General features: G+C 47.9%; 1 protein-coding gene across 1 annotated transcript; it reads left to right on the top strand.

Annotated features, from left to right (window-relative positions):
* Positions 1-18,373: 18,373 nt before the first annotated feature.
* Positions 18,374-22,988, top strand: LOC119230851 (tubulin gamma-2 chain). The gene is made up of 11 exons (XM_037492380.1): positions 18,374-18,643; positions 18,922-19,034; positions 19,235-19,402; positions 19,729-19,797; positions 20,139-20,218; positions 20,607-20,733; positions 21,320-21,406; positions 21,517-21,666; positions 22,075-22,227; positions 22,310-22,471; positions 22,599-22,988. The coding sequence occupies exons 1-11, from the start codon at positions 18,595-18,597 to the stop codon at positions 22,794-22,796; spliced, it is 1,356 nt and encodes a 451-aa protein (XP_037348277.1). The 5' UTR covers positions 18,374-18,594; the 3' UTR covers positions 22,797-22,988.
* The last annotated feature ends 168 nt before the right edge of the window (positions 22,989-23,156 follow it).

The following is a 23,156-nucleotide window of genomic DNA, read 5'->3' on the forward strand; positions in this document are numbered from 1 at the left end:
CTTCCTCAGTCTCTTCTGCAGCTTCTCTTCTTCCTGCTCAGCTCCACCCTCCCTTGGGTGGGGCAGGGAACCTCCCCCTTTCCTGGGGACCACCCTGTTACAGTACCTATTTAAAAATGTATTCCTTAGGATTCTCCTGGGTACAATTATGTTTTCCATAAATACAGTTTTAGTTTGTCCTTTCAAAAAAAGAAAGAAAAGGCATTCTACATTCACAAAGTAAAGGCTACACAATATAACATTTTTTTTCTCTCTATCCTAAACACTTCCAAAATATACCAAGGATTTGTCAAATCAAACGAGATAAGATAAAATTAAAATATACAGGGGCCTCCCTGGCAGCACAGGGGTTAAAGTCTCAGCACTATCAAGCTATTGCCAGCCACTGTGGCAAGAGTTCTATCCCCTGCCAGGGAGCTGACCCACATGGCACAGCAGACCTCTCCTGTCTTGCCTGCTGCTCCCCTCAGAAAATTTCAGAAGATCCACCTGTTCAGCATCCCACTCTGTTTCTGGTGAATCCTCCCCCACCCCCCACACCTCTGGCCTGTACCCCAGTTCTTGCATGCATAAATAAGTAAAAATAAATCTTAAAATTAAAATATGCAGAGGATCTGTCAACTCAGATCAGGAAAGATAAAATTAAAATTACTTTGCTTCCAACACGTGAGAACAGTTTGATGATGACTTTGTTTCAACACATGATTACTATAAAAACACCGTAAGCCATGTGTGGCTCCTGAGCCATGGAGGAGCTGCAGCAGAGAAAGGTGGACATGGGCTGTCTCCAGGGTTCCTTGGTTCATCAGCTCCTTATGTGATCACAGGGTGATTCAATGCAAGAGCACTGTCTCAACCTGTTTGGTCTTAGTGCATCCAGAAAACACACTTGCTGACTTGCTTCTATCACCAATTTGCAGATGGGGTTGATGCCAGCAGTGGAAGGAACTTTGACAGTTCTCACTGGAATCCTGAGAACAGTCACAGACCCGCCCTAACAGCCTACACAAAGGGATTGTCTGAGGCCTGCAGCACCCTGGGGTCAACAGCCAGCATCTTAAAGCAAAGAAGTAAAGAACCAGAAGGCAGGCAGGCCAGACTAAGAAAACAGGAGCTCACAAACAAATAGTATTAATAAGAAGTGCTAAACGGTGATTACAGGGCTGAATCACCCAATTTGCAATTACACTGCTAACTATTCTTAGAAACTTTGTTGGTACTGAATTAACAAACCAAATGATGAAGACCAGGCAACTAAAAACATGTCAAACATCAATGGTTTAGTGATCTTTTAAATAGTTTCAACTAGCCAGTTTCTCCAGCCTGGCACAGCTGAAGAGATGTATGATATTATAATAAACATCAAGAGAGTCAAAATGGACACAAAATTTCAACAGACATAAAAACAATGGAAACTAGAAACAATGGAATGATAACAATCCCAGATATCTAGAGAAATCTGCTTATAAAATATAACAATTTGGCATTAGTAGTGTTATAGGACAGGGAGAGGGGCAGCCCAAACCCCGCAAACCTGCCTATTCTAAATGGGTTCTGCCATCCACCGCATCAACACAAAACACATGAGACTAATGGGAAGGATCTTTAATAAAACTAGGAAACAATACAGGTAAGGCAAAGAGTCTAGTTTCTAAATGAAGCACCCAAAGTTACCCGTCCCCTCGTGGGTAAAAGTCTATCCATATGGAATCGGCCCAGAACAAGGCCCCAAAGCCTGCTACAAGTCTAAAGCATCTTCCAGTGGGGACCCACAGAAAAGGGTCACAAACAACCAGACAAGCCCGGAAGGAAAAGAGCAAAATCAACATCAAGATAAAAGCTGCCATGGTCACCTCCCCACGGGTCTCACCCACATCTGTGTCACCCAGTCCACGACCAAAAGACAAGCGCAGTTTCTTTACGTGTCTCTAGGTTCCATGCGCCTCCTCCAGGTCTCCTGGCTCCATCCTGCTTCCTTCCTTAGTCTCTTCTTCAGCTTCTCCCCTTCCTGCTCAGCTCCACCCTCCCTTGGGTGGGGCAGGGAACCTCCCCCTTTCCTGGGGACCACCCTGTTGCAGTAGGAAATAGCATACCTTACCATTTGGAATTTTTTTCCTATATATTTGAGGAATAGTTAGCACATAAATGGGACATACTTAAAATGCCCCACCACCAGAATAAAAATAATGAATATACCCAAAAGCTTCCTTTTGCCCTTTTTAAAAATATTTTTTTTTAAAGATTTATTTATTTATGCATACAAGAACTGGGGTAAAGGCTAGAGGTGTGAGGGTGTGTGTGAGAGGATTCACCAGAGACAGAGTGGGGAGCAGAACAGGGGGACTAACTGAAATACACTGCTGAGGGGAGCAGCTCATGAGACAGGAGAGGTCTGCCTCACCATGTGGGTCAGCAACCAGGCTGGGGATTGAACTCATGCTGCAGTGGCTTTGGATAGCTTCATAGGCTGCGTCTTAACACCTTGCACCACCAGGGAGACCCCCCAATTATTATTATTATTATTATTGTTAAATTATTATTGTTCTACATCATTCTTAATATTTTGACAGAATGGGATTTCTCCCCTCAGGTGCAGCTACCATGGCTCACCTACCATGAAAACACCTGTAGTCCTCCTCCACAGCCCATTATGTTCTCCTCCCCCTTCTTACCCTCCCTATTCCTAGTCCCCTCCTCTTCCCCTCCTTGATGTCTCAGACCTCTAGTCAGCTTTCTAGGGATGGTCTTTGACCCTTTGTTTGGCTTCCCTATAATCCACATATAAGTGAGATCATCTGGTATTTATCTTTCTCCTTTTGTCTTACTTCACTTAGCACAAGCCCTTCCGGTTCCACCCATGTTGTGGCAAATAGCATGAGTTTATCTTTTTTGATGGCTGAGTAGTATTCCATTGTGTATACATAGATACATCTTCTTGATCCACTCATCTAATTTGGGGCTGGAAATATTTTTTAATTTCATCAGAAAAAATCTGGGGCCTCCCTGGTGGTCTAGGGGTTAAGTCTCAGTGTCATCACTGCTATGGTCTGAGTTTGATCCCCAGCAAGGGAGCTACCCACATGGTACAGCAAACCTCTTCTGTCTCGTCCGCTGCTCCCCTCAGCAGTGTATTTCAATAGATCTGCCTGTTCTGCTCCCCACCCTGTCTCTGATGAATCCTCTCACCTACTGCATCTCTGGCCTGTATCCCATTTCTTCTATGCAAAAATAAAATAAATAAATAAATTTAAAAAAAAGAAAAAAATCTGTGAAGACATAGAAGCAAAAATGACTGGGACAATAGGAACTCTGATAAAAGTATCAATACTTTGGTTGTTTATCATGAGTTAACCAGAAATCATGTTACTGAAGGAAAGGAAATTAAAGAAAGGAGGGCCTCCCTGGTGGTGCAAGGGGTTGAGATGCAACCTATGAAGCTATACAAAGCCACTGCTGCACAAGTTCGATCCCTGGCGGCCAGGGAGAAACCCACATGGCGTCTCCTGTCTCACCTACTGTTCCCCTCAGCAGTGTATTTCAGTCTGCCTGTTCTATTCCCCACTCTGTCGCCAGTGGATCCTCTCACCCCCCACATCTCTGGCCTGTACCCCAGCTCTTGTATGCATAAATAAATAAATCTTTAAAAAAAAGAAATAAAAGGAAAATATAGACCGTGCACAATAAATAATGTACTATCACTTGTTGATAGTGCAATACACTATCAAAAAGCGAACCTCAATTTTCTCATACGTGAGATGAAAAGTTAAAATAGACTGGGGTGCTTAAAATGAGCTACAAGTGCGCTGGTCTGTGACCAGAGCCTCCAGGTCACCTCTCCCACAGGAAACCACCTCTTTCCTTCCCTTTCCTTGGGGTGCTATAGAAGGTCATCATTTTCTATGTGAACACTGTGGGGAAAGGTTGGAAAGGCCCATTAGTAAATGATCCTCACATCTGTGCCACCCCATCCCACTGCTCCAACTGTTACAGGGCAACCCCAGTTTGAAAAGGGTTGACCTGAGTGTGGGTCCTCACTCATGTGCTTCAAAGGGACTTAAAATGAGACTCAACTGCAGGCACACACAAAAAGGGTAATGAAGGGTTTATTTACTAAAAGGGGAAATGAAGAAAGGAATAACCCAGGGAGAAAGAGAGGTAAATTGGTGAATGTGTCCTGCCAGTTCTGCTGAGCTGGGACCCCAATAGCAGCTAAAGGCTGGCAAAAAACCAAGCACCCCCAAGACCTATATGTCTGGTTATATCCTAACCAGACTGGCTGCTTAACTCCACCCTCAGTTCTCAGCTATCTCCCTTCAGTGGTGATGACATTATGGGATTTGTAGTCTTTGTAGCTTTGATCTCTGGGGTGGGGGTGGAATCCATAAAACTTTTTGTTTGTGGAGTTCATTCAGAACATCCTTTCCTCCCCAACACTTCAATAACCCAACATCGTGCTGCACAGTGGCCACAGGATGAATAGACAGGACCCCCATCCTACATAAAGAAAACAAAATGGAGGGCCTCCCCAGTGGCGCAGCGGTTGAGCGCTGGGTTGCGAAGCTGCCTGCGGCCTCTGCAGCGCCGGTTCAATCCCTGGCTGCTCCCCGGCCACCGGAGGAGGGTCCCGCATGGCGCGCAGACCTCTCCTGCCGCCCGCTGCTCCCCTCAGCAGTGTACTTCGGTCCTTCTGCCTGCTCTGCTCCCCGCTCTGGCTCTGGTGAATTCTCTCACCCTCCCGCGCTTCTGACTGTACCCAGTGCTTGTATAAATAATAAATAAATAAATAAATCTTAAAAAAAAAAAAAAAGAAAACAAAATGGAAATGACAGAGGGCCTCTCCTGGTGGCTCAGGCAGTTGAGAGCCATGCTGTGAAGCTGTCTGCAGCCTCTGCAGCACTGGTTCCATCCCTGCCAGCTGGCGAGGGTCCCACACGGCGCAGCAGACCTCTCCTGCCTCGCCCGCTGCTGCCCTCAGCAGTGTATTTCGTCAGTCTGCCTGTTCTGTTCCCCACTCTGTCTCTGGTGAATCCTTTCACCTTCCCGTGCATCTGGCCTGTACCCCAGCTCTTGTATAAATGAATAAATAAATCTTTAAAAAAATGGAAATGACAGAAAGAATCCCATTTTTCTAAAAGCTACTTTTCTGGAGTATCTTTAAAGAACAGCAAGATTTTTGAAAAGGTAAATACAGTTTAAGGCAGGTATTCCAAGCAAACTGTCTTTATGAGGCAGACTAGAATGAGGACTGTTTGGACTTTTTGGTTGAAACTGTAGTTGTCAGTAACAGTGAGAAGGGAGAATCCTGAAAATGCCACCCAGAAACACATACATTCCAATATTGGTATAAAAAAGGCAAAAGACATAAAACCCAAACTTTAAAATCTGTCCCTATCCTTTCTCCAATAGTTATAAAGATATTAAAATAGTCATTGCTTTAAAAAAAATATTGTGTAAAAGAGAAAAAAAATTAAAAAATTAAAAAATAAAAAAATATATTGTGTGATTTTTTTTACAGGGACACTGGTAGCATACACAAATTTACCCTCCTATCCAAGTGATTCCTGAAAGAGCATCCTTTTTTTTTTTTTTTTTTTAAGGATTTATTTATTTATTTATACAAGCACTGGGTACAGTCAGAAGTGCGGGAGGGTGAGAGAATTCACCAGAGCCAGAGCGGGGAGCAGAGCAGGCAGAAGGACCGAGGTACACTGCTGAGGGGAGCAGCAGGTGGCAGAAGAGGTCTGCGCCATGCGGGACCCTCCTCTGGTGGCCAGGGAGCAGCCGGGGATCTAACCGGTGCTGCAGAGGCTGTGGGCAGCTTCACAACCCAGTGCTCAACCGCTGCGCCACCAGCGAGGCCCCTGAAAGAGCATCCTTAAGTAAACTTACTTGGGGACAATTTCTCAAATAAAATCAACTGTGAGGTACTTGGGGTGTTATTATATCATCCTGGATACTTTTCCCATGTCCAAAATCAGAAGTTTGAAAATCTGATGGTGGATTGTAGATTTGGATTTTAAAAGGGCTTAGATTTTGTAATGTGAAGGGGGGTGCATAGCTGAACCCTCAGTGTATAATTTCAGCTCTGTCATGTGTCTTTCCAGGCCTCTTGCTTCAGTAAGAGAAATGAAAGTATTCACAAGCGCATTGTAGAGTAGCGCTGCTTAAACTTTAATGTGCCCACAAATAACTCAGAACCTCCTGCAAATGCAGAATCAGCAGTTCTGGGATGAAACTCAGATGGTCTAATTTCAACAAGCCTCTAGGTAATGCTGCCTCCGCTGGTGCAGGGCCAGACATAAAGAAGGACTGGAGGGGGGCCTCCCTGGTGGCACAAGGGGTTAGGTCTCAGCTCTATGAAGCTATCCTCAGCCACTGCAGCACGAGTTCGATCCCCAGCCACGGAGCAACCCACATGGTGCAGCAGACCTCTCCTGTCTCGCCCGCTGCTCCCCTCAGCAGTGTATTTCAGTCAGTCTGCCTGTTCTGCTCCCCACTCTGTCTCTGGTGAATCCTCTCACCCCTCACACCTCTGGCCTGTTCCCCAGTTCCTGTATGCATAAATAAATAAATCTTTTTAAAAAATCAGAATGTTGGGCCCCATGCGCAAGGTTTCTGCTTTAGAAGGTATGAGGTGGGGTAAGAAAGTCCCAGTTTCTGACAAATTCCCAAGTGATGTAGATGCTGCTTGTCTGGGAGCCAAACTCTGAGGACCACTGCTGCCAAGCTACGATTAGTAGATTGTGAGAGAGAAAACGTGGGTTTAATCTCAGCTGGTACTAACCAGCCCTGTGACTAGCAAGTAGAAATGAATTCAGCTGCCATCACACCATTCAATAAACAGTTGCTTAAATCCAGAGGTGGGCGGTTCAGGGTTATGGCACCATCAAGAGTTAGAAAGCCAACCAAGGACACGTGGCCTTTCTCTGTTCCCCCCACGCTAGTGTGTGGCTTTGAGCTCATGGGCACGAAGGGGTTGCTAAGCCCAGTTCCCAGAGGAAGGGAGCACAGCAGAGGGGAGCCGGACGGCCACAGGCATTTGCCCCCAAGTCTCTCTTACATCTCTGCTTACGTCTCACTGGCCAGAACTGAGGGACGACATTATATGCCATAGACAGTTATCATTATAACTGTGTAATCATTATAATATAATTAGATATTCTTTTACAGAGGCACTGGTAGCATACACAAATTTGCCTTCACGTTCAAGTGATTTTACATATTTTATATACATTATATGTATGATTTTATATGTGTGATGATAGTGTCATACATGTTATATTCTATATATTATTATAAAATTTGCTATATATTATATATATATATATATATAGTTAAATCAAGACTACAGAAACTCCAAAAAGTTTAGGACATACTCAGCTCTCCGAACCCCAGTTTCCTCATCCATACGGAATATGAGATTCAGCCCTGGCATTTGGGCAGGACAACCAACCACTGCAGGACTGTCTTGTACACTGCAGGGCATTTAGCATCTCTGAGCTACAGGTGCCAGATGCCAGGACTGCCCACTCCCACCACTGTGATAAAACCAGAGGATTTGCTGATGCCTCCTGGCTGGGGTGGGGCATGGGAGGGTTCTGTCTTCTGGGGTTGGAGACCACTGCACCAGCTTGTCCCTGGTCCAAAATTCTCTCTGTTCTCTTTAATAAAAGTCAGTGCTGTTGTTTTTTTCTGGACACCCCAAAGACACAGCAGGAACATGGGTCCCCACCCTCCAACTCAGGGTGGACTGTGGTATTCTTTTATCTCTTTATTGCTACTTTTATTTTTTTTAAGAATTATTCCTTTATTGTAAGATTTTTTTAATTTATTTTATTTATATTTAAGTAGAAGAGCTGGGGTATAGGCTAAAAGTGCAGGGGGGGGTGAGAGGATTCACCAGAGACAGAGTGGGGAGTAGAACAGGCAGATCCACTGAAGTACACTGCTGAGGGGAGCAGCGGGAGACAGGAGAGTCTGCTGTGTCATAAACAATTACTCTTTTTACCCTCTTCCTCCCTAGCGGGCCCATGTTGCCCAGCACCACAAGCTGCCTGATTCTTCAGTGACCTCTCTCCTTACGCATCACTCTGCCACGTTCTCCAGACTTTTCTGTCCACACCAAGCCTCACCTTCATGCTAGATGATGGTCCTTTCTGGAATTTTCTCACTTCCAATGCCCGGTGCTACTTCTCCACTCTTCCGTACCCACTCACACCGTGGCGACCCCCAGCACCCTGTGAACTGACTCTTCAGCCTTAAATGGGACCGGACTGGCTCACTCTTGAACCACCACTTCCCACACCTCCACTGTCGAATTCCCTTTCTCCCGTCCTTCTCCCTAATGTTGATTTCACGCTTCTAAGCTGTAACCCCTTTGTAGCTTCACATTCTTCTCCATGCAGGGGGATGGGGGGCTCTGACTCATTCCTCATTTATTCCTCTGCTCTTCACTTCTGCCTCCTGGTTCAAATCTGACCCTGGCTCAAGCGGACTCTCTGCCCTCTGACTCCTCCATCCGGCAGCTGAGCGGGGCCCCAGACAGCCCACACCCATGCAGGCTGTTGTCATGACAACTTGGTGGCCTCTAACCTGCCCACCCCGCTCCACCCACAGAGCTGCTGGTGCTCCTACTTGTCCCCAGCAGCCTCTCCTCTGCTCCCTGACTTTATCACCTCCCGTCTGGTTCTCACTCAGAGATAACTCCACTCCCACTTGAAGGTGAAAATAGAAACCACCAGCAGAACCTCCTTAACTTCCTGCCCCCCACACCCACCCCATTAAAACACTTATTTTTATCTACACGTATCCTTTCCTCCCTTTTATTGTGGGAAAAGTTTCCTTCCTGTAGCTAATCCCTCCACCTGAGCCTTGTGTCCCAATAGCTCCAGCCTCCTGGGGTTCTCAAAATCCCCCCTCTCTCCTTGCAGTATTTGGACATGGAACCTTTGCTGTATCCTTTGCAGCAGAGTTCCCCACATTCCTGTCTCCCCAGGGCAAGACCACCCCCCTCTTTCCCTTAGAGCAAGAGTCCTTAATCTTTTTTTTTTTTCCTGTGGGACCCTCGCTGGCCGCTGGGAACAAACCAGCCGCTGCAGAGGCTGCAGAGGTGCTCAACCACTGCGCCACCGGGGAGGCCCCAAGAGTCCTTAATCTTTTTCTCATACCACGGATGCTTTCAGCAGTCTGGTGGACAATGTTTTTAAGTGCATGCAAGATGCATCAAGGTACCATGGAAATCAACTACACTGAAATACAGTTGTTAACGGTATTTTTTTTTAATCTTGTGACAGCAACACACGTGCTTCTTTTTTTTTTTTTTTATTTTTGTGTGTCCTTACTGGTGCATTAAACAACAGGATCTTGAAGTGGGTGTAACCATTCCTGTATTTTCAAGTAGTGGTGATTACAAAGTATATTCTGCAACATCTGTATCAAATATAATGTGATAGAAAAAGAACTGTGGTTTTCACAGGTGATAAAATGAAGCATGATGTCCACCATCTTAATTGGAAGAAAACAATGTTTTAGTTAGGGGTAAGTGGAAAATCAAGTGTAATTTTTCCCCATTCAAGTCCATGGGCCCCTTGAATCTATCCATAGGTCCCTTGGAAGGAATCTGTGGGCACCAGATTAAAATCCCTGTTTTAAAGTCTGTTCTCCTTGCTCACCTCCCTATCTTCCTTTCATGCTTCAGTTTTAAGATTCCTCAAATATTGGTTAATGCCAATTGTGTCTAAAGATAACACACAGGGCCTCCCTGGTGGCGCAAGGAGTTAAGTCTCAGCACTATGAAGCTATCCAGCCATTGCAGCATGAGTTTGATCCCTGGCCAGGGAGCTAACCACATGGCACAGCAGACCTCTCCTGTCTTGCCCACTGCTCCCCTCAGCAGTGTATTTCAGTTAATCTGCCTTTTCTGCTCCCCACTCTGTCTCTGGTGAATCCTCTCACCCCCTCCACCCCCCCCCCCACCTGTGGCCTGCACCACAGCTCTTGTATGCATAAATAAAATAAATCTTAAAAAAATAAAGATAATACACAATGTGTTTTTAATTAAAATTTTAGAGATAATACTGGTTTCATAACTTCAATGTGTTTTTTACTCTCATGGCCCAGAGCCACTGTCCTCACCAAAATCATCAATGATCCTCCAAATCCAGAGGACCCTGTTCCATCCTAACATTATTCTACCTCCCTGCAGTCCCAGGTGTCAAATCATTTCCTCCTTGGGGTTTTCTCCTTCCTAGGCATCTATAGTATCCTTCCCTATGACTGTGCCTTCAACTGCAAATAAAAACAGAATCCAAATCAAATAGCTTACACCATAAGGGAAAATGTATCCCATATTTTCAGAGATCCAGAGATGGGGCAGCTCCAGGGCTGATTCATCTGATGGCTTAGCAGCAGCATCAGGAACCCCAGGGTCTCCCTCCTTCCCTCTCTACCCCCCCTCAGACTGCTGGCGTAACTCCAAGATGCTCTGGTCAGCAAAAAAACATAGCAGCTCCAGGGGCGCAATCCAAACAACCTGCAGCTGAAGAAGAGAGTGTACTTCTTCCTAAATATCTATTTTACCCAGTGAGACCTTTTCTAGATGCTCCCAGAGTCTTCTCTCCCACCTCATTGACCTGAATTGTAGCCTATGTCCCGTCTGCAGTCAGCCTCTGACAAGGAGACTGTGATAACCATAATTGCCTGGATTAATCAGGATTTATTGCTGAACCACTTGAGGGAAGAGAGGAATGCAGAACAAAATCAGCTTTGCCAGGAGAGAGGATAGGCAATCAAACCTCATGACATATACTAGCTTTCTGCTTGCTCTTTCATATTTCTTTGCAACACAGTCTTCCTTCCTACCCCTCAATGGTGTATTCTCACAGGTTCTATTCCATACTCCTTCCAAACTAGGGGCCTCCCACATCACGAATTCTCCCTGGGGGCCCTATTCATGCTTATGGCTTTACCTACCACTTGGGTATGGCTGGCTCCTGACCTCGACCTCGACCATGTGTACCTGCTGCCTATTAGATTCCAATCTCCATCCAGAGGCCCCTCAGACCTCTCAAGCTCAACCAAGGCGAACATGTTCCTCCTCAATTCCCCACGTCCCAGTAAATGCCCAACCTTCCACCTGAGGTCCTGAGATTGAAATCTTTTGACCCAGGGCCACCCTGGTGGTGCAAGGGGTTAAACACCACACTATGAAACAATCCATAGCCTCTGCAGCATGAGTTTGATCTCCCCGCCAGCCAGGGAGCAACCCACATGGCGAAGCAGACCTCTCCTGTCTCGCCCGCTGCTCCCCTCAGCAGTGTATTTCAGTCAGTCTGCCTGTTCTGTTCCCCAGTCTGTCTCTGGTGGGGATCCTCTCACCCCCCCCCCACATCTCTGTACCCCAGCTCTCGTATGCATAAATAAATAAATCTTAAAAAAAAAAAAAGAAATCTTTTGACCCAGGCTCTTCCCTCCACCTTATCACCATTGCATCTTCGGCCATCTTGAACTCTGGTAGATCTCTCCATGCAGTGTCCCCAGAGTCTCTCCCCTCCTCTCCATCCTTGGGCAGGCACCTCATTTCAGGCCTGGCTGGTAACCTCGCCTCTTGCCCAATCAAGCAACCAGCACATCTCTCTCACAGATGCTGAAGGGATCTTTTTAAAGAGCAAATCTGATTCTATGCCAGAATAATGTCCCAGATCCTTCGGTGGCTTCCCCTTCTGCAAGGCCCAACCGGGTCTGGGTCCTGCTGACTTCCCCCCTTTACTCCAGTATGACACATTTGCTTGTACCTCGCTTCGTTGCGTTTCACAGATTTGGCACTTTTTACAAATTGAAAAAGTGGCAAGTCTGCATGGACCAAGTCTATTGGTGCCATTTCTCCAACAACTCAGATGACATTTTAGCAAGAAAGTTTGTTTTTGTTTCTGTTTTTGTTTTGGTGTAGAAGAACTAGAGTGTAGGCCAGAGGCATGAGAAGATTCACCAGAGACAGAGTGGGGAGCAGAACAGGCAGATTTACTTAAATACACTGCTAAAGGGAACAGCAGGCAAGACAGGAGAGGTCTGCTGCAGGGGCTGCAGATAGTTTCACAGTGCTGAGACTTAACCCCTTGTGCCACTGGGGAGGCCCAAAGTATGTATATTGTTTTGTAGACCTAATGCTTAATAGACTACAGTATGGCATAAATATAACTGACATGCACTGGGAAAGCAAAGAACAACTAGGTATTACAATATTCACTTTTTTGCAGCATCTGAAACTGAATCCACAACTGAGGTGACCTGAACCAGGAACCAAGGTGGGCCTATACTTCACTTTCCTCACTTACCCTGAACTCAACATGCCCCCTCCCACATCTGGCCTGAACACATGCTGTTTCTTCCACACCATCAACTCTATCAACACAGGCACACACACAACCTTTTTTTCACTTCCAGTGCACTCAGAGATACTTTATGCTTTGTCATAACACCATGCATATTGTTCTGTGACTTATTTTTGTCACCTAACATGTGTTGGCCACCTTTCCATGCCAATGACAGATCTGCCTTATATTTATGATAAAGGATTCCTTTGTATATCATTTGTTTCACCACACTTCCGTAGCTGGACATTTGGCCACTAGGTTGTTTTCCACTGTTCCAATCATGACAGCAGCCAGTACCCCTGTACACAGACACTTGTGCACATGTGTACAAACTCTGTGTGATCAAGAAGCAAAGTTATCACTCATAATGGAATTGCTGGTTATGTGCATTTTGTGTATCAAGGAATACTTCCAGTTTACCCTGTAGAATGCAGTCATTTATACTACCACCCATAGAGTATAAAGACTGTATAAAACTACCCATACCTCAGAATCCTCAGAAAAAAACATTAGATATTATCCGTCTTTAAAAAATTTTTGTCTTGGGCCTCCCTGGTGGCGCAAGGGGTTAAGACGCAACCTATGAAGCTATTCACAGCCTCTGCAGCATGACTTTGATTCCCTACATGGCACAGCAGACCTCTCCTGACTCTCCCGCTGCTCCCCTCAGCGGTGTATTTCAGTCAATCTGTGTGTCTCTGGTGAATCCTCTCACCCCCCACACCTCTGGCCTGTACCCCAGTTCTTGTATGCATAAATAAATAAATCTTAAAAAAAATTTTTGTGTTTTAAATTTGTATTTTTCTGATCATCAGTGAGACTGAGCATCTTTTTAAAATTTTTCTGTTTATCATAAACTATGTATTCCTGTACCCATTTTTTTTCTGAGTGTTGCTTTTGTTCTTTTTTATTTTCAGCCTTCTCCATTTTCTCCACCTGGCAATTCCTACCAGACAAGCAAGATATAGGCACCACCTCCTCCAAAATGTCTTCCCCAATTTCCTGGCCTCTCCCTGTCCCCACCTTCAAGTTAAGCTCCCTGCCCTGTGCTCTGTGCTTACCTGCCTGTGTGTTTTCTCCTCCACGGGGCCATGAGCACTTGGGTCTGTTACCTCAGCCTTCCTTGCTTGTATTGTGTGCCTGCATGGTGGATAATGAAAGAATTATAAATGATCCACAAACTGGATGATTTTCAGGATTCTTTTTCTTATTCCTTGAGAAAATAATACAGAAGGAAATGGCTTGTTTTGTTCCATTTTATAGCCAAAGTGTGAACTTAGAAAAACTCCCTTTGCATAGAGAGCTTCAGCTCGGTGCCTTTTTAAATGTTATGTCAGCTTCATTTTTTTTTTTAATTAAATGTGTTTATTTGATTTCTCCTCTCAGGTATAGCCCCCATAATTTGCCCACAGCACTGTGGTTTATCACAGTAGTCCCTTGTGTTCTTCCCTCCCCTGTTTTGATCCCTCTCCCCACCCCCCTCCCCTGCCATGTGCCTCAGATCTATAGTCAGCTTGCTAGTTTTGTCTTTTTCCTGTCAGCTTCATTTTGAAAGTTAAACTCTCTGGGGTCACAGGATCCCAGTCTCAAGATCATAATCTGATCTAACTAGCTCTTCCTCCCAGCTCCTGAGACCCTCAGTTTTCTACCTCACACCTCTAGCTCCTTAACCTCCCCAGTGTATCTCTGCTCCTGATATACTAGGCCAGGAATAAAGGTGCGGCTGAAATAATGTCTTATTCAATCTGAAATGTCAATGAGGGCTTAGGACATTCAACAAACTTTTTAGTTTATAAATACTATATTTATAATCAGAGGCAGACCAAGGTCTCAGACACAGAATGCCACACTCCACCGCAAGTCACAGCCTGGACTGGTGAACATGGAGAGGACCAAATTCAACTCAATACTCATCAGTAGCGATCTTAAGATGCTGAATCTGAAACCCATGAAAAGAACCATGAACTTGGGCCCTCTGCTCAACTTGAATAAAAATTAGATATAAAATTTCATCAGATCATGAGAAATTATTGGGTTTTTATTTTTCATTTAAAGCAAGCACGTATTGGGGCCTCCCCGATGGCGCAGCGGTTGAGCGCTGGGTTGCGACGCTGCCCGCAGCCTCTGCTGCGCGTTCAATCCCCGGCTGCTCCCCGGACACCGGAGGAGGGTCCCACATGGCGCGCAGACCTCTCCTGCCGCCCGCTGCTCCCCTCAGCAGTGTATTTCGGTCCTTCTGCCTGCTCTGCTCCCCGCTCTGGCTCTGGTGAATTCTCTCACCCTCCCGCGCTTCTGACTGTACCCAGTGCATGTATAAACAAAACAAACAAACAAATAAATAAAAAAACATGCCTCTATAAAAAAAAAAAAAATCTTTAAAAAAAAAAAAAAAAAAAAAAAATAAAGCAAGCACGTATTTTGCCTTTTCCCCGAAAAAGCTCTTTTATCTGTAGCAGCCAACAAGCTATACTTCAGTTCTGATTGCATCTAGTGATAATAATAACAGTGGCTAATATGTGTTGAATGTTGACTATGAGTCAGGCATTATGATAAATGTTCCTGCATCATCTCATTTAACCAATAGGTATTAGTCCTCAGCAGAAATGGAAAGCATAGCCTGCTAATAAGAGGATTATGTTTAGGATTTATGTTCAGCTCTGCTAATGTACATAAGCATCTCAGTTTGCAACTCATTTCTACAGACTGGGAGGAGCCTCAAGCTTGTAAAAGAAAAAAAAAAAATGGCTTCTTAGAGGAAATTTACACCGCAATGTCTCCAACTTAGAAAACTCACACGTTCTAACCTGCTTGCCCATAAACTGGGATTCCAAGTTAGTTTTCCCACTTCTGGAAAACTAGAAGGAGGAGCAAGGCACTGTTATTAATCATAAGAAAAGGCTGAAATTAAATCCTCGAGTTTCACAAGTGTTCATAAACCGCTTACAGCTTATTATTTTTAAGGAGGCAAACCACCCTTGCAGACTCACAGGGAGGGGAGGCCTGGCAAGTCTACTCCCATCTCTGAAGTCGCCCTCTTCACCCAGGCAGACTCCGGGAGGGTGCTGGCACAGCCTCTGAAGACAGCCAGCCCTTAAGGAGCGGTTGGTTCAGCCGGGGGAGGGGAGCCGGGAGGCTAACGTGGAAGGCCCGACCCCACCCTTAAACTTTCTGAAGGCGCTGCCAAACCCTCTCTGAAAGGGCGAGGCTACCGGTCCTCCCCGGGGACGCGGGTGCTGTTCCGACAGCCCAGCCAGGAGGAGGCGGGCTGGGAGGCCGGTGTGGAGTGATGAGAGGGAAACTGAGCCCCGGCCGGGGACGGGGCGGGCGTGGGGCGAGTCAGGGCCTTCAAAAGAAGCCCAGAGGATTCCTGGCAGCCGGTCTGGAAGGCGGCCGAGTTCTCTTTAAAATGAGAAAGCGTGAGTGAGTACAAAACAAAGAGGGAAAAAAAAACAAACCTCGTCTGAGCCTGACTCTTGGCGGTGGTTTAGCCAGTGCCTCTGCAGCGGCTCCCAAAGAAAGTCCGCCTGACAGGGACAGACAGATAGCCCAAAGGAGCTGAAGAGCAGCCAGAAGTCCTCCTACGTCCTAGCCTAGCGGAGGGTTGGAATGTTGGGGGTTGGGGAGGAGTAGACTGCACCGACTCTTCAATAATTGGTTCGGAGACAATTGGCCATCCATATGGAAAAGATAAAGTAGATTTCTATCTTAAGGCAGGCTTCCAAATAAGTTCCAGATGAACTAGAGACCTACAGGGAACAAGTAAAACAACTAAGGGGTTTTTGGAAGAAAACACAGGGGAAGTTTCTTTAACTTGGTATAAAATGTGCAAAACAGAAAATGGGCAGCTGTCTACATAAAAATTAAAATCGTCTGTCAAGAGACCATATGCAAAATGTAAAGACAAACCATAAACCCAAGACAATATTTGCAACCCATATAAGCAAGAAAAATGATTCACAGGCCATCTTAAAATGTGTAAGAGAAAAAATCCAATAGAAAAATGGGCAAAGGATATGAACAGGCAGTTCTGAAAAGTCAATAACAAGAACATCAAATCAACCTCACTTGGGATCATACCTGGGAATTACCATTGTGAGATGCAGGCATCCCTGGTATAGGCAAATATTAGGATGTGGTAACTCAAGTGAGAGTGAGTGTAGGGAAAGGAGAATTCTATTGCTAGTAAGAGTGTGCATTGCTGGGCTTCCCCTGGTGGTGCAGTGGTTGAGCGCTGGGCTGCGAGGCTGCAGCCTCTGCAACGCCAGTTCATTCCCCAGCCGCCTGGTGAGGGTCCCATTTGGCGCGCAGACCTCTCCTTCCGCCTGCTGCTCCCCTCAGCAGTGTACTTCGGTCCTTCTGCTTGCTCTGCTCCCTGCTCCCTGCTCTGGCTCTGGTGAATTCTGTCACCCTCCCGCGCTTCTGACTGTACCCAGTGCTTGTATAAATAAATAAAATCTTTTAAAAAAAAAAAAGTGTGCCTTGCTATAACCATCTAGCAGAAAGAATTTGAAACCTACTAATGTTAAAGCCTCATATACCTCTAGTAGAGGCAATTTTCTTCATGTTCACAAGTGAACAAGTCCTGTACTCAGATATAACAGGGGATTAAGTAGAAACTATTTGCCTCCATGTGGAAACGTAATTGAAAGGTTCAGCACAGGGAGATGAGAAGGGAAAGACAAGGAGGACAGAATAAGTTTGAAAGGGGGCTTTATTGTGTTCCTGGGTGATAACTTCACGGACCCAAGGTGGGGGTCAGTGAAGCCGCGCCTATTGTCAGGGGAAAGCAGGTTTTTATAGGATTGGAAGAGGGAAACCAGGCTTGCAGGTAACAGGTAACAGTTGTTTTCTGATGGTATCAGCAGGTCCTCATTCTCGCCCCTAAGTGGGCTTCCTACCAGATGCCTGTTTACCCTAGTAACTCTGGTTCCCACCAGACCTTTCAGTAATAAACTGGTTTATTCATCAATGAAATACTATAACGTTAGAAGAAATGAAGTGAATATTCTCATGGCTATATCACAAAAACCTATGGTAGGGTGAAAAATCAGGTCGCAAAAGGATATTATACTCTGACACCATTTATATAAAACTTCAAGCAAAAAATACATAGTAAAAATACAAAATCATCCTTGTTTGTTCTTTGCAATATAAAATAAAATACAAACCTCTTCACACTCAATGTGACTATTAATTAAAAAAAAAAGTAACAAGTTGGAGGGTGTGAAGGAATTGGACCCCTCGCGTGTGGCTGGTAGCAATGTAAAATGGCGTGGCAACTGGAATTTTGAGCAATTCCTCAAAATAATACCATATATTCCCCCAAAGAATTGAAAGCTGGGAATCCAGCAGATATCTGTACACTAATGTTCACAGCAGCAGTTACTTGCTGATTCACAGCAGCCAAAAGGTGAAACAGCCCCAGTGTCCACCCACAGATGGATAAACAAAATGGTTCTACACAGACAATGAAATATTAAACAGCCTTCAAAAGGAAAGAGATTCTGGCACATGGTACAACATGAAGGAACCTTGAGAACATTATGCCAAGTGAAATAAGCCAGACCCAAAAAGGGACAAGACTTATGGACTGGTACCTGGAGTAGTCAAATTCGCGGAGACGTAAAGAATGATGATGGGGGTGGGAGTGGGGGTTTCTGTTTAATAGATACAGTTTCAGTTTGGGAGCATGGAAGCATTCTGGAGATGAATAGCGGCTGCAGAACAACGTGAATGCACTTTATGGCACAGAAGTGTACACTTAAAGACGCTTACAATGGTTTCGTTAGGTATATTTCATTAAAAACTGGAAATGGAAAAGAAGGTGGCTTACCGCAGCCCCTCTACCTAGCACAGCCCCTCTACCTAGCTCACCTGCCCACACAGCGCAGCCCCACCCGGGGGTCGCCGGCCCGCAGCCCCCGCGCGCCTCACTGCGCAGGCGCGGCGCTGGCTCGGGTGGGCAGGAGAAGGGGCGTGGCCTCGCTCTGCGCCTGTGCCGAATTCCAGCTGCAACTGCTGTGCGGGGGAAATGATGCTCAGGTGGGGCGCCCCGGCTCCCCCGCGGAGGGGAGGCCCGCACTGCACACGCGCAGACCGAGCGCCCGCGTCAAGAGGCGAAGGGCGCGCGCGCTCCCCGCGTCCTGCGCACCCGGCCGCGAGGCGTCCGTCTCTGCCGTGACCGCCCCCAGGCGCAGGCTGGCGGGTCCACGTCTGAAGAGCGATGCCCCGGGAGATCATCACCCTGCAGCTGGGCCAGTGCGGCAACCAGAGTGAGCGAGCGAAGGCCGGGCCCTGCCAGTCTCCGGTTCTGCCCCTCCGGTGCTTGGCATCCTCTACCCGCCATTTCCCTTCCACGACTCCCCGGCCCTACTGCGCATGATGAACCGAGCCCCCGAGCCAGAGCCGCTCCTCCAGCCCTGGGCTGTGACGGCTTCCAGACCCAGGCGTCTTGGCTTCGGCCTCTGAGTGTGACAGCTTCTGAACCCAGCCCTAAGCTCCTGAGGCCTTAAGGCTCTAGCAGACCCGGGCGTCTCTCCCCATCCCCCAGTTGGGTTCGAGTTCTGGAAACAACTGTGCGCCGAGCATGGTATCAGCCCCGAGGGCATCGTGGAGGAGTTCGCCACCGAGGGCACTGACCGCAAGGACGTCTTTTTCTACCAGGTGCCCCCAGTGACTTGGCCAGGGCCGGCAGTGGCCCGGCGCCCCAAAGGATGGGCAGCGGCCTGGTGCTGGGAACCTCTCTGGACAGAAGGGCCGGGGCAGCTGGCTTGAGGGGGGAGGGCAGGCAGGAGTCAGAGCTGGGAGGACAGAGGACTGGGCAGGCCCCAGCTGATGGGGTGCCCTCTGGACTCCCCTGACAGGCAGACGATGAGCACTACATCCCCAGGGCGGTGCTGCTGGACCTGGAGCCGCGGGTGATCCACTCCATCCTCAACTCCCCCTATGCCAAGCTCTACAACCCAGAGAACATCTACCTGTCTGAGCATGGAGGAGGAGCTGGCAACAACTGGGCCAGCGGATTCTCCCAGGTATCCAGGTGGCCATCCCAGAGCCTTGATGTTCCCTTCCTGGGGCAGGGAAGGCACAAGCAGCCTGGGGATTTGACCAGACCTGACTGACAATTTAAAAAAAAAAAAAAAAAGAGAGACAAAGGGATATTCTGACAAGTGGGACCGCTATGGAGAGGTTTATGCAAACTTTGTGCAAATCATTTTGCACAGTAGCGTTTCTGGGTTGAGGACCACAGCTGAAGCGCTGCATGGGGGTGGCAGCAATGTCCCAGGTTAGGTTTCTTTGTGCTATAAAGAAATGTTTTCCAGAAAATCTTGACTCTCTCTCCCCATGTCTCTAAAAGGGTGAGAAAATCCATGAAGACATTTTTGACATCATAGATCGAGAAGCAGATGGAAGTGACAGCCTAGAGGTGAGGTTTTGCTCCAGCGGGGGAGGGGAAGGGGAAGGGGAAGCCTGCTAAAGAAAGGTTGGGAGGTGGCCTGAACAGGTGGTGTGTGGGGGCAATTAAATTCAAAGCCCATTTATTGAGCATCTGTTTAAGACAGTGATGTAAATAAGGGACAGTCCTTGTCCTCAAGGAGGTCCTGGTCTGATGGCATCAGCTCTTTAGGCATCAGTTTTCCTTCCCAAGGAGCCTTGGCCTGGAAGAGAGGAAGCCTTGAGCCATGAGTGTTGACAGTAGGGAATGAGAGGGGCTGGAAGCCTCTTCCCCAGATCCCCGAAAACTCCCTCTCTATCCTCCCCATGCAGGGCTTTGTGCTGTGTCACTCCATTGCTGGGGGGACGGGTTCTGGCCTGGGGTCATACCTCCTAGAGCGACTGAATGACAGGTAAGCCTCTGCTGGGGAGAGTCGCTAGCCCTGGCTCCCTGGGTAATGTCTATCCTTTTTGTACTTTTTCCTTTGGACTAGAAGAGCTGCCACTACTCCCTTGAGTCATAGATAGGAAGGAACCCCAGCCACCCAGGAAACATCTGGGAAGCAATAACTCCTGGGAGGAGGTTTGCCTAGGGTGAGGAAGGGGGTCTAGAGGATTTGAAACTTTAGGATCCTGAGTCCTGAAGACTCGTTTCTGCCTTTACCACTTTTATATAAGAGCTTGGTGGTACCTGGAAAGAAATGGTCCCTGTTGTCCCTAGAGAAGGCAGAGATGGGGAGTGATGGGGGTCCTTCCAATCCACTGTGTCCCCTCTCCCCTTTCCCTTCTCCTTACCCCCAGGTACCCCAAGAAGCTGGTGCAGACCTATTCAGTGTTTCCCAACCAGGACGAGATGAGCGATGTGGTGGTCCAGCCCTACAACTCACTGCTCACGCTCAAGAGGCTGACCCAGAACGCAGACTGTGTGGTTAGCATGGAAGGAGGGAGTGGGGGCTTTGGTCTGCCTCCCCAAACCAGTGAGACACATACACCCTGCCCTGCCCAGCCCTTCCAGAGGTCAAAGGGCCAACAAGCCATACCTGGTGGCCCAAGTTATTTACAGTCCCAAAAAAGTAAATGTCCACTCATGTGTCCCAACTTAATGCCTACTCACGCTTAAAGGGTGACTTTCTTAGCCAGACCTTCTCTGATCACCCAGTCAAGGTCAAATTCCTTTGTGCATATTTCAGCCTGTAACTATACTTTTCTCTTGTTTTATATTAAATGTTGCTCTCTGTGCACTAGGCCTAGGTGAGGGGGAAGACCATGCCTGCTGTACTCTCCATGGATCTCCAGAGCCAGGCACAGTGCATGGCACATGGGGACACTCAAATATTTGTTCACTGTGCCGGATGGTGGAAATGTGTCTCCTGAAGCTCAGCGATAATACTTGCCATTTAAATTAACTAACCTGCTTCCAGTTTGTTAATTTAGCAGGAGGCTAAGGCTAATATCTTATTTCTCTGCCCCCTTTCTCTTCAAAAAGGTGCCGTGACCCTCTTCTGTCCCCCCAGGTGGTGCTGGACAACACAGCCCTGAACAGGATCGCCACAGACCGCCTGCACATCCAGAACCCGTCCTTCTCCCAGATCAACCAGCTGGTGAGCCCCGCTCCTGCACTCTTAGGGACTCAAGGCCCTCCTTGCCCAAGTGCCATCTGGAGAAGGGTGGTCCCCCAGGCAAAGCCCATGACAGGGCACTGTTTCCCCAGGTGTCCACCATCATGTCGGCCAGCACCACCACCCTGCGCTACCCTGGCTACATGAACAACGACCTCATCGGCCTAATTGCCTCACTCATTCCCACCCCTCGCCTGCACTTCCTCATGACTGGCTACACGCCCCTCACCACAGACCAGTCGGTAAGAGCGGCCCCCAGCAGCCCTGCCATGGCTGCCCCAGGAGCTGCCCTGGCAGCCTCCCAAGGCTCCGCACTGGGGGCACATGTGTACGACTTTCTCCCTGGCCTCCTGGCCTCTTCCCTGTGCCCCTGACTCCCTGTGGGGCCTGGGATGTGTGGGGTCTCCTTATGCTCCTAGCAAGGGCCTGAGTTTGCTGGGCTGATGCTGCACCTCCCCCTGCAGTGACCCTCAGGGCTAATGGCTCTTGCCATGGTCCGCGGCAGGCTGATGAGGGCTATGACCCCCAGACCTATGGCAGAAGCCCAAAGGGACCATCCTCCGTGGTGTGAGGGAGGACATGTGTGCCTTCTCCACTCTGCACTGGGTCCTGAGTGCCTGCCTGGCTCCTGTGGCCCATGGTCCCCTCAGGTGGCCAGCGTGAGGAAGACCACGGTCCTGGATGTCATGAGGCGGCTGCTACAGCCCAAGAACGTGATGGTGTCCACAGGCCGGGACCGCCAGACCAACCACTGCTATATTGCCATCCTCAACATCATCCAGGGCGAGGTGGACCCCACCCAGGTAGGTGAGGCCCCTTCGTTCCACCCTACACCCCGCAGGGGTAGAGGAGAGGCTACCACCACCACTCGTGTACCCACCCCAGGTCCACAAGAGCCTGCAGAGGATCCGGGAAAGGAAGTTGGCCAACTTCATCCCCTGGGGCCCAGCCAGCATCCAGGTGGCCCTGTCCAGGAAGTCTCCCTACCTGCCCTCGGCCCATCGGGTCAGCGGGCTCATGATGGCCAACCACACCAGCATCTCCTCGGTGAGGCTAGTCTCCTGGTTTCTGTTGCACTGGCCACCTTCAGCATTCTCCCCATTCTGGTCTCCCTATTCCCACCAACCTCTTACCCTACACTGGCTCCCATCCTGGAGATTTCCATTTCTTTCAGCTATTTGAAAGTTCCTGCCAACAATACGACAAGCTGCGGAAACGGGAGGCCTTCCTGGAGCAGTTCCGCAAGGAGGACATCTTCAAGGAGAACTTTGACGAGCTGGACAGGTCCAGGGAGGTTGTGCAGGAGCTCATTGACGAGTACCACGCGGCCACGCGGCCGGACTACATCTCCTGGGGCACTCAGGAGCAGTGACTGCCTCCCCGCCACTCTGCTGGACAATAAACGCAGCCCCCTCATGCCTGGTTCCTGTGACCCAAACTGCCCTCACCAACCTCCTTTCTAGGGTCATTGCCCATCCAGGAACTGGTCCTACTTCCTCCTTTCCATGCTCCTCGATATGCTTGTTTAATTCTAATAAAGTAATAAAGCCTGGTTGTGAATATAGTCAGCGCTTGGTCCATGAATATGGGGGAATCAAGGAATTTTCATCCCCCTCTCCCCAGCTCTAGTTCCCTACCCTAAGTTTCTTACCACATAATCCAGGTCTTGGTGTGTTCACTGTTTCCCCTGTACCCCTTGCTGAGAACCAGGCTGTTTCACCAGCGCCTGCCC

The sequence above is a fragment of the Talpa occidentalis genome, unplaced genomic scaffold (assembly GCF_014898055.3).
Source record: "Talpa occidentalis isolate TD23 unplaced genomic scaffold, MPIMG_talOcc4v2.1 talOcc4.7, whole genome shotgun sequence".
In the NCBI taxonomy this organism is placed as follows: domain Eukaryota; kingdom Metazoa; phylum Chordata; class Mammalia; order Eulipotyphla; family Talpidae; genus Talpa; species Talpa occidentalis.

Excerpts from the sequence above, each read along its gene's own strand:
- LOC119230851 (XM_037492380.1), top strand. The coding sequence starts at position 18,595 with ATGCCCCGGGAGATCATCACCCTGCAGCTGGGCCAGTGCGGCAACCAG. Across the intron at positions 19,403-19,728 it reads GGGCCAGCGGATTCTCCCAG|GGTGAGAAAATCCATGAAGA; the intron begins GTATCCAGGTGG and ends TGTCTCTAAAAG. Across the intron at positions 21,407-21,516 it reads TCTCCCAGATCAACCAGCTG|GTGTCCACCATCATGTCGGC; the intron begins GTGAGCCCCGCT and ends CTGTTTCCCCAG.